At 39.1% G+C, this 11,160-nt stretch overlaps 2 protein-coding genes across 7 annotated transcripts in view; both read right to left on the bottom strand.

Annotated features, from left to right (window-relative positions):
- Positions 1–1,413, bottom strand: part of unkl (unk like zinc finger) — a 19,025-nt gene extending 17,612 nt beyond the window's left edge. For all 4 annotated transcript variants that reach the window (XM_024272418.2, XM_024272416.2, XM_024272417.2 and 1 more), the window contains exons 1-2: positions 1,267–1,413; positions 435–644 (exon numbers count right to left, since the gene is read on the bottom strand). In XM_024272418.2, coding sequence (XP_024128186.1) covers positions 435–644; positions 1,267–1,331 — 275 coding nt within the window. In that variant the 5' untranslated portion in view covers positions 1,332–1,413. The remainder of the gene's footprint in view (positions 1–434; positions 645–1,266) is intronic.
- Positions 1,414–5,128: 3,715 nt separating this feature from the next.
- gper1 (G protein-coupled estrogen receptor 1) lies at positions 5,129–11,160 on the bottom strand. Of its 3 annotated transcripts, none has more exons than XM_036213198.1 (2): positions 10,151–11,160; positions 5,129–7,957 (listed from the first exon to the last, which is right to left on the bottom strand). In XM_036213198.1, exon 2 carries the CDS (start codon positions 6,585–6,587, stop codon positions 5,523–5,525), a length of 1,065 nt encoding a protein of 354 aa, XP_036069091.1. In that variant the 5' UTR covers positions 6,588–7,957; positions 10,151–11,160; the 3' UTR covers positions 5,129–5,522. The 3 variants fall into 3 exon arrangements, with proteins under 3 accessions (XP_036069091.1, XP_036069093.1, XP_036069092.1); XM_036213200.1 differs by lacking the exon at positions 10,151–11,160 and having other exon boundaries at positions 5,129–5,903; positions 5,979–9,049; XM_036213199.1 differs by lacking the exon at positions 10,151–11,160 and having other exon boundaries at positions 5,129–6,993; positions 7,847–9,049.

The raw sequence follows: 11,160 nt of genomic DNA, 5'->3' as shown, positions 1-11,160 counted from the left end.
TTTTTTTTTTGCAACCACATTTTGTTTTATGTATAGCATTTATATTATTTGCAGCATTGTTACCTTTTATCTGTAGATTTTATTTTATTTGCAACATTGTTTCTTATTATTTGCTGTTGGGTCACATTTATATGTAGCAGAGTTTCTTGTTTTTTGCAGTTTATTTTTAGTTTGCACACTTTTTCGTTTTGTTGCATATCAATTGTACTCCGATCGAGATACAAAGAATAAAAACTTTATATATATTAAATTGCAAGTCTTATAGATTTATATAAATGTAACAATCTCACCAAAAAGACTGATAGACCAAATTAAAAGCTGAAACTCAATAAAGTCAATGCACTCCCCCCAAAAATGCATTTATTTTGGTAGTCTGATCTGTGACGTATTGGCGGTACAACGCAACACAGTACTGATTGTTGACAGGTACTCACTCATCTCCATCGGGGCAAATGCCTGTAGTCTCGTCGTACTTCGTGCAGTACACGTCCGGGCTGTAGTTAAAGGTTCCGTCTCTCCTTCTAATGGGTCGCCTACGTCGCTGGTTGAGAAAATGCCAATGAAAGCAGGTAAAGGGTCTGTGCTGAGTGCACTTGTGCTGGAGGAACAACGGGCACTGCTCTGTCCTGAACTCCTTTAAGTACCTGAAACAAGCGAGCAAAAACAAGCAAAAAGTCGTTTAAATAACCCGAACAACGTTTACACAGCGACAAACGAAACCAAAACAAAGGAGGAGTAATGGTGTCGTGCCAAACTGGTCGTGTTGTAGCTCATATTAGGTCACTGACGTTAGCTTGGTATTCTGAACACAAACTACGCAAGAGTTTCCTCGTGCGCCCATGGAAAACCCCGTAGCGTACGCCAAATAGAGTACGTAATAAGGGGGAAACACAAAATAAGGCCGAGCTTTCCACAAGCAGACTGGTTAGCATGATTCTTGCTAACCAATTAGCACACCAAGCTATAAACACAACACAGCCGATTAAGAACTATTCCTTTTGGCTTTTGAATGGATTTTAAACGAGCCGAATTGCGAATGGCTTATGAATTTAGTGATTTAACGAGTCCGAATTTCTTGGCGTCGTTAAGCGGTCGCTGCTTGCTGTTACGTTGGGGAGTCACAAAGCCAGGAAAAGCACCATGTTTTTTAACGCACTCGCAAGAGTTGAGGAATGTCAGAAATGCAAACGCGCCGCGGCGGACGAGTAGCCAGTCGTTTTTTTGCAACGAGCATTTGTGTCTTTTTCGCGCAGCGGCGCTACTTACGTATAGTGGGTAGGTTTCTCAGTTTGAGGAGACGCATTGGCCGCCGTTTTCGAAACCGACGGCATTTTCAATCAAAACAATGATGTGCGCATGCGCGCAGATCTGTTGCTGGCGTGCAGGCACGTCCGCCTGCAAACAACAGCAACACACGGATGTTGTGGTAAAATGAGACACTTGCGCAATTTTCCTCCTCTATGTCACCTGATCCCTCACTATTAGCTCATTCTATATATATATATAGGTATTTTTTATTTTATGTTTATTTCAGATTTTCCATTTGAACTTAAATTTAAAACCATGTTTTGAAAATATTGATCCTTTAGGAAATCAATGGCAAAGTATTACATTATTTAATGTATATTAAATGTATTGATCAAACCACGCTGATAGATTGTACATAGCAACAAGTGGTTAAAATCAATAGGGCAGAGACCCTGCATACTAGAATTCTTAACTTTCTGTAACCAGCCTACACAATCTTCAATCTTAAAGTAAATTAAAGCAAATCTATGAAGAACAGGAAGAAATAAGCTAAAAAAAATCTGATTATTTTTGTAAGGGAGCAGCATCACAATAAGTTTTGGGCATTTCCTCCAAAAAGTCACATTTTCAAAGATTTAAAGGTATCTTTGTAAAATAAAAACATTTTTTTTCTATTTGTGGTTATGTGTATTGCATTTCAGTTATGGGAAGCTTATAATATATATATTTTTTTATTTCACAAGCCTTTTTTATGTCTACATTTCTCATTTAGAATCCACTGTTTAGGCCTAAAACATTTACATTTATAATAAAACTTGATAATACGAGAAAAAAAGAAAGTGCAACAAAAAAATTAAACTTGCATTCATGCTGACTTAAGATGTTATATTTAATGTTGCCAGACGCTTAGCATCTGCTTAATTATTTCATGTAAATCTCCAATCTCTTTTTTTGTTTTGTCTCTGTGTCTGGGAGGCTAATCTGTTCTGCGCTGCCCATCTTCTTCCCTGCAGGGGTTTTTAATGTACAAATGCAATTATATGTCTAATCCATTATTTAGCTGCTAAGGTCCACCGAGTGCAGAGTTTTATAATTATACATAAGCCCTGGCTTATCCAGCTGTAATTACCTTAACGCGCTCCACCTTCAGAATACTCGCTTTAAAGTTCGACAATTTCCAGCATCTTTCTTACTTAAGACGAAAAATGGAAGACTTCTTGAATGAAACTCCACTTTCCTTGCTTTATGATATTTAGCAGACTGGAGGACTGTCATTAAAATGACTCACAAGGGTTACTCTAAAGAGTTCTAAAGTAAGCTACTTTGTGGTAATATTATGGATCAAGAGCTGATTATATCTGACTCAAACAAATCTTAAGTACTTTTTCTTATTATTTACTTACAATTCAGAATGAGCAATTTGTCAACATGAATAGTATTATTCTTGTAGTAAACTCTTTTTTGTATTCCAAAATAAACTTAATTTTATTTTTTTAACTGTTTTAGAACTCAAAACTTTTATTTTTACAATAATTCTAAGATCTTTTCTGTTTTCGTTTCATTGTTGGTACGAATAAAGCAGGGGTAAAAGTCGCACCCTTTTTTCTTTTGATGACGTGAGTCACCGCAGAACCTTTAACCCTGCTCAGTAGTCTCAGCTGTTCACACAAGTCACTGTGGTGCTCTCCTCACAGCATGTCACATGAGAGTGCAGAGCGTGTGCATGTCAGGATGTATAGATATAGCGTCTCGTCTGCAGCTGAAGGCTTAAACGTTCATGCTTGTGAACATGGCAGCACACATTGCAATGGTCTTTGTGTCCATGTGCTCCTTTAAAGACATTGAATACATTCATGCACAAAAATTACAATTTAATGTTTATAGACTTAAATCCCCAAAATAATTTAAGCCTATAAATCAAAAGTACTTTTGTGTTTCTGCAGCAAGTTTAGCATTTTTTAGAGGCCGTTAGTAAACAATCCACCAGACAACCCTCAGCTCTGCTTTCCCAGGATGGCTACAGCTGGAATAACATTTATTTTTGTGCTTTTCCCAGTCATGTTATTATCTCGGACCCCCTCGTGGACAAGACTCAGAAGCTGGCGAAACAAAAAACTGTTTTCACGTCTCTGAAATCCCCAGCGGATAGGTGCGATTCCTTTATTTGTCTTTGGTATGATACATCTTCAGCATTTCATATGCATAGACATTTTTGAGACAATGCAAGTTGCACAGAGACATGGTAAATGATGCAGAACTACAGACAACTTCAGTAAGATGAAGGAACAAACAGATCTGATCCTTCAAAACTGCTTCTACTTGTAGCTTGATGCAATAAATTAAAGTGTTACCTTTAATGAGCGTATTTCTTTTGAGGGAGTGTTTAATTAATTATGAACAAGTGGTTAAAGAGGTGGAATAAGAGCGACCTGCAATGAGTTCATGAGTCATTGTCTAAATTATGGAGCCATTATGGGGCCATTTTCTGTTTGATGTATTGAAGTATTGATTAACATAAAGGGTTCTGCTTCATAATGGAAAAATGTCAGGGAAATAGGCCACACAGAAGTAAATAAAACATGAAATAAATGAAATACAATAAATTATTAAATGTTGAGCCTTAATGGCGCATTACAGTTGTCAGATGTGGAGCGTTGCTGTTCTTTGGAGCGTACTTTAAAATAAACAAATAAATGCAGCAGCTTCATGCTGTCAAGGATGAAGAATATGTTTATGCCTTCCTCTCAGTATAACACCTGCTTCTTCCCTTGACAGCTACTGGGAGGAAATGAAAAAGGCGTGATAGTCTGCGAATTGGAATCATCTTTAAATTAGATGTTCGCAACAATGCATGCACGCAGCTGTGTTCTTTCTGGTTATGCTTACACACATTGCATGCACACGTGGCATTTAAAAGTAGGCTCTTTTCTAGTTAAAACTGTTTGGATTGTTGCACCGTGAGCAAGTGCTGAACAATTTCTGTGACATTTGTGCAAGAAAGGATCAAGGCGTTTTTTAAATTATTAAAAATGAAAGCTTTTCATTGCAACTGTGAAAATGACGACAAAAAAGAGGAAAAGCCAGATTTTTAATGAAGTGAAATTTGTAAAATTGTGCAAAGCTGCTATCAAAAAACCCTAGAAAAATTACAAAAATAATAATAATTAAAAAACATCAGAAATATTTTACTACTATTTGTTGGGAGTTTAAAAATGTTTTTCTGAGTGCTTAACACCAAATCATTGCATGATTTTTTTTAAATAGAGAAAGTAACAGCCAAATGTCCCTTTTTTCTTCAAACACAGTCATTTTTCTGAATTCTTCACAATTCAAGAGAAAATAATATAAATAAAAAAATGTTTGAATAATACAGTTCATCATTTAAATAATTTATAATGTATAATAAAAGCATAATTCGAGCACAAAAATAGAACTTTACTGTTTTAAATCAAAACAAGAGATTGAATCTACTTGCAGCTCTACTTACAGAAGACATTTTTGAATCTTTAATGAGAAATAAAGAAATTATTAAATTTTTTCCTATGAATTTTGATGGGAAAGCCTAAATTATTAAGATTTTCATAATCTACTGTAATTGTGCAAAAGGCAAAATTCTAATGCCATTTGAGTACAATGTGGAGAAAAAAAATTAAGAATATATTGGGAACTCTCCATATTTAAGGTAAAATTTTAAATACATTCTAAGTGTATTTTGGAATTAAGAAAACGGAACAAAGCTGAGTTCTTATTGTTTGTTAGTTTTTAATGGTTTCCCCAGCCCCCACAATCATTTGTGATACCAAGTTAATATATGTGGCATCATCCATCCATCCATCTTCTTCCGCGCCCCGGTCACTTCCTCCAGCTCCCCGAGGCGTTTCCAGGCCAGCCAAGAGACGAAGTCTCTCCAGTGTGTCCTGGCTCTTCCTTTGTGTTTCAGTTTAAAATAAAAAAAGGCTTTTAAATGCTTTTATCTTTAATTTCCTTTCACGTACTGTACTACGTAGCCACACTGCTAACTTAAAAATACAATTAAACAAATAAACTTAAATCAAAAAAAGCAAAATGTGAAGACAAACTGATTTAGCTGACATGAGCTTTGCCTTTCCAATATACTGAAGACATGAAATTCGTCTTCAGGGGTTCGTTTTTTCTTTTTGTTCAGTCGTCGGGGAGATTATGTCAACTTTTGGATGATAGAAAGCAGCTGGATGGATGCTATTCAAGAATGACGTGAAGAAGGCAGAACAGATGGCTTCATAGAATGTTTGCAGTCACACTTCAGACACTTTGCTCCTGACTGAAAGGTGTAAATCGAGGCCATGGTGGCAAAAGCGGTTTACCAAAGACCAGCTGGCGTTTTGCTTAATGAAGAGGCGCAGTTTGTCCCTGAAGGTTTCCCCGAGAAAGCTGTAGATAATGGGGTTGAGGCAGCTGTTGGAGAAAGCTGCCAGGTTGACAATGTGACCCGTGAGGGGGTAGTCGTGCCACAGGGTGACGGCAGTCCTTTGCGATGAGTCAGCTTTTCCCTGCAGTAACTGGATGCTGATGAAGACGTTTTCTGGCAGCCAGCAGATGAAGAAGACGAGGACCACCACCACGATCATGCGTAGAGCTTTCTGCCGGCGCGGCCACAGCCCACGGTGCTTCTGAGCCTTCATGAGGATTCGCCCAATCAGAGAGTAGCACAGGCCGATGATGGTGAATGGCACCAAAAAGCCGATGGTTACCTCCAGCCACTGGATCTCGTAGACGTTGGCAAAGCAGAAGTGTAGCTCACCCCTGTGCTGCGTCTGCACGATGGTGAACGGGAGGAGCGTGGCCAGGATGGAGGCCATCCAAATGAGACCACAGCTAAGCTTGGCGTGCTGCATGGTCCTCAGTGGGCTGCTGTTCATGGAGCTCGCCAGGGCCACGTACCTGTCAAAGCTCATCCAGGTGAGAAAGAAGATGCTGCTGTACATGTTGACCTGCAGGAAAAGGGACATGAAGGTGCAGAGGACCGCATAGTCGTAATACTTCTCATTCAGATTGAAAACCTCAATGAGGGAATCCGCCACCAGGATGAGGTCTGCCACTGCGAGGTTCACAAAGTAGACATCAGGGATGGTCATCTTCTCTCTGTGGTTCAGGTTCACCACCAGTATCAAGATGTTGCCAATGAATCCAATGGGAAAGAGGAGGATGGTGTACAGACAGGACAGGAAAAGACCAACTACGTAAGACTGGTACTTGTCAGAGTTTTCACTCAGATCTGTGCAGTTGAATGCATCTGAAGTGTTCAGTGGTTCTGTGGTGTTGTCATGTATCCACATCAAAGCAGGAGTCTGCCGTTCCATGCTGACTGTGGTCGGCCCGTCTTAAAGGAGCCACATGTACATCAAACGTAGCCACTACATCACTGAGCCCTGCAAGTTCCCAGTTTAGTCTCTTGGAAAGGAGGCTCATTTATCCTGCAGGCACATGTTGACAAAAGTCAGGTGACGAGAGTCCTCGACCCCATCCCAACATCAGGTTCCATCTGCCTGTACATTATTGATGCAAAACAGAAGCGCCTCCATGTCTTCAAAGCGCCCGCGGCCTTTCGCTGAGTCACGTTTTTTTTTTTTTTTTTTTTAATTTGTGCCCCTGAGATTAGAGGGCATCTTTCCTCGCCTCTTTTGAGTCATCCAATTGGAGAACTGCTGTCTCTCCAAACATGTGAATCTTTATGCAGCGAGGGATGCTATTGCTGTGACACCTGAGCTGCGGAGTGAAGAGGAGGAGAGAAAATGACAGAAATATCATTAGAGGAAGAGGCCAGAAAAAAGGCCTTTTTCAGTTATGATAGTGTTTGTTTGGCCCCCTGTTTTGGGGTATTTTTGTTAAAAAGAAAAGCTTATTCGATGACGCTTAAATTACAGCTTTTACAGATAGGAAAGTGGATAGCAGACTGCTATAAGGACACATTAACATTCAAGCCTCAGACTTAAACAGATTCATTGAAATCCTCCTTCAAAATCCACAGACAACCAAAGCTCACTCCAACTGGTTTTGGCAAGAAATAATCACTATTCATAAAAAACAACCCCAGCATTTAATAACTTTTATATCATAAACCAAAAAGTTGACGTTTTCAATCAAAATTCTCTTTCTAACATTCTGTTTTTGGATAGGTTAAAGTGGTCTTTCTCAGACATTTATCATCTTCATGGTTTTATTTTTTTATTAGAGAACAACCTCTGCAATATTAATGCAGGCTCTTCAATAAAAGCACCCTTTAATGCAGTTATCTAAAATATGTACATTGACTATATGAGCACCAGGGCAACATAATTCTTGATATCTTTCTTGAAAAATATCAACCTTTAAGTGAAATAAGCAGCCTAAACCTTTATATAATAAAAAAAAAACTTAACAAGCACCATCTAAGCTTCAACAGTAATTACCCATCAAATCTGTAAAAAAAAGAAAAAAATGTTTGAAAGTTTTTCATTTTTTTCTATTAACTAAAATTGCAGAAATGTTTTCCCATGAGACCAAGACAAAGCACACTAGTGTATTCTCACAAAACATAATTTGAGGAAACAAAAGCATCAGGATCAACAGTTGTACTCACATAGAAGCTGGGATTTATTGCTCCTCCATGCTTGTCCGGCGCAGTCGGGGATCTGTAAATCCCACGTCCAGACCTCCCTTCTGCACCACCTGCTGCTTGGTCCAGCCCCGTCTGTGGATGCGAGGAGGGTGGGGATGCAGAAAGTCGAGAGATGATCTCTCTCTGAAGCTTTCTCACCCTCATCAGATTAAAGGCCTCCCTTTCTTTCTTTTCTTTTTTGTGTTCTTTTGTAGTTCAAGCAGAAACTTCAGTGTGTGCTGATTTTGACAGGAAGCAAAAGTCTGGACAGCAAATAAGTGCGGCGTGGAGTTCCCCCTATCGAGGGTTGGGTTGCTATGGAAACCACTTATATTTTTTTGTGCTATTTGTTCTCCCAGGTTGTCGAGCTTTCAGCCTCGAAGATCATGTAAACAGAATGATCCAACGGTATTTTTTTGAACAATTTTATTCAATCTGGATATGATTGTCACATGCGGCATTTTTATTGTTAGCATTACATTAATATTCAAGATTAAAAAACAAAAAAAAAAAAGACAAAGCTGGGGCTTCAAGAGTCTTCCTCCAAGGCGAAGTGTAAAGTTTAGATTTTGTCTACATTTCGTGTCCAGACGTGTTCAGTCTGCAGGGGAGCCAGATAGGAGCAATAAATCCAGACTTATAAAAAACATGTCTGCTATAGTGAAGGTCTAGATAAAGATGTACCGATGGAATACATTCTACTGTCATCAAAAACCTAAACCCACTGCAGTATCACAGATTTGTGTTTCATAAATAATAATTCAGAGATGTTCGTGGGTTTTTTAGGGGTATAAGGAAAATATGAACCTCCCATAACAAGAGGAGTCCTGGTTTTGCCTCTAGAGGACAGAATCTGACTCTGAGGAGCTGACAGAGAGAGAAGTCAGTTCATTATAAGGCAGCCAAAGGCTACTGAGAAGTGCAGACCATGTTGTGAAAGTGCCTGGAGGTATGGAGTTGTGACTTCTGTGGAAACTCTGTGCAAAGCCACCAACATCCGGCAACTCTGACATCAGAATGACAGCTTTTTTCTTTTCTTATTCTGTCAGTGCAAGCTACAGCACTGGCAGGTTTCCTCACACAGGAAATGGGGAAATATTTTTTTAATAGAAATGGCAGCTAGCTGAATGAAACACAAAGCTTTTGCTTTAGATTTAACGTCAGCAGATTCAAAAAGGAGCAAAACTGAGACCACACGAGGTGTGTTTTCTTTATTTTTGGACCCTTCTATTTCTGTTAACTATAGGATCAGATAAAATGTGTTGGATGAGTCAATGTGCAATTTTGTGTAGATAGTTTTTTGTCTTAAAAAAATAAAAACACAGCAACAACCTGGGAGTGGTGATAAGATAATTTATGATATATATATATATATATATTAAAATACAAATGAGAATAACCTAATTGTGTAAAAAAAAATCACTATTTCCTTTAAGCAGACAAGAGAAGAGAACGAAAAATATTAATTGTAACATTAAGTTTAATAAATATTAAAAATGGGATAATATTAAAGGTAATTTTGTCCGTTATCGGGCTGCACGGTGGCGCAAGTGGTTAGCGCTCTCGCCTCACAGCGAGAAGGCCCCGGTTCGAATCCCGGCTGGGACCTTTCTGTGTGGAGTTTGCATGTTCTCCCCGTGCATGCGTGGGTTTTCACCGGGGACTCCGGCTTCCTCCCACCGTCCAAAAACATGCTTCATAGGTTAACTGGTGACTCTAAATTGCCCCTAGGTGTGGATGTGAGAGTGGATGTGTGTGTGATTGAGGCCCTGCGACAGAATGGCGACCTGTCCAGGGTGTACCCCGCCTTCGCCCATCAGTGGCCGGGATAGGCTCCGGCACCCCGCGACCCCGAAAGGGATGAAGCGGTCAAGAAAATGGATGGATGGATTGTCCGTTATCAAGCTCTTATTTTGAACCATGACTAGAAGGTATGCAGTTCCCATTTATACCACAAGATGGCCCACTAGTGAAGAAAGTAATCCATGATGTTTGGAAAGCAGAAAACGTGATTTTATTGCAGAGAAATTGAAGGTAAAGCGATAAGTGATGAAAAACTGATAGGTAGTGTAGTACCTTTTAAAGATTAAATGTTTTATTTATAATATAAAATAATAAAATGTGAACAATCAGACATGGTTAGACTCAGTATAAGTGGTTTATATTAGAATCTTTTTAAACCTTGTGTTATTCTGAATGTTTAAAAGTGATTGGTGCCGTTTTGATTATAATGAAATAGAATACTGGAGGGTTTATTGTGTGAAATCATTGTCTGCATCCACTTACCGCCCTGATGTTCCTGCTCTGCTTGTGCAGCATCCGCAACCACAAACTCGAATAGAACTTCCTGTCTATGTCCAGCTCAACTTCTCTGCAGTTTCTGACAGTTCAGCAGAAATTCTGACATTTTTCTTTTGTTCTTCCTCTCTATGGAGGAAAAGTAAAAAAAATGGACAGGTCTGTCAGGAAGGTTGATCCACTTGTTTCCTCCAGAGCTGAAGTAACGTGGTGGGTCAAAGATGAAGGATATTTTATTCTTAAATCTTGTTTTAAAAATTCAAACTGTTTCCTTATGTTTTCCTTTATATTTAGTTAATTTCCCCCTAAATAAAGGCCTTTGTTTTACTTTTTCTGAAGCACAAACAGGAACCTGTCCTGTCTTGACACTTTACAGAACAATTTTATTTTTCCCCTGTTAAGAAAAACAACAGCGGTCTGAGGTTATGCGTGAAATGTTCCCCGACAGCCAAACCAAACCGATGAAGGTGCAAGCAGCATGTTCCCTCTTCATAGGTGGTCTGCAGCTGACCCTCCTGCTGCTGGAGCGCCAGGAACCGCATGAAGGCTTAATGCAACACATTAAAAAAGGGTGCTATATCAGCATTCTTTCATCGCAAGACTGCAGCCTGTTGAGAGCTTTTCCCGGTAGGACTGTGCGGCACCAGGAAAACTGGGAATTCGACAGGGTTTTATCCAGATCTTTGAAGTAATGATGACTTCTGCACTGAAAGAGGCAGACAAACTTATAATAAACAGCAAAAAATTCAAAACTTTTAGTAAAAATTTCTTTCAAAATTAGCACAAATTATATAATGTATTTCCCTACATCTCACCTGACCTGGTTTTTACAGAGTTTCCAGTTTTTTTTTTTTTTTAACACCTCTCACCCCGATGCAACACTCTTTTTAATCGACAAAAGCAGCATTCTTACTCTGCCATGCCCACAGACAACAAAAAAACAATTCCCAGAATGTGTGGAATGCTGCTGTTTTCCCACTGCTGTGGTAAAAGGTCCT

The sequence above is a fragment of the Oryzias melastigma genome, linkage group LG8 (assembly GCF_002922805.2).
Source record: "Oryzias melastigma strain HK-1 linkage group LG8, ASM292280v2, whole genome shotgun sequence".
Taxonomy (NCBI): Eukaryota; Metazoa; Chordata; class Actinopteri; order Beloniformes; family Adrianichthyidae; genus Oryzias; species Oryzias melastigma.
Note: the sequence above shows the minus strand (reverse complement) of the source record. Positions and strands in the feature narration are given on the sequence as shown.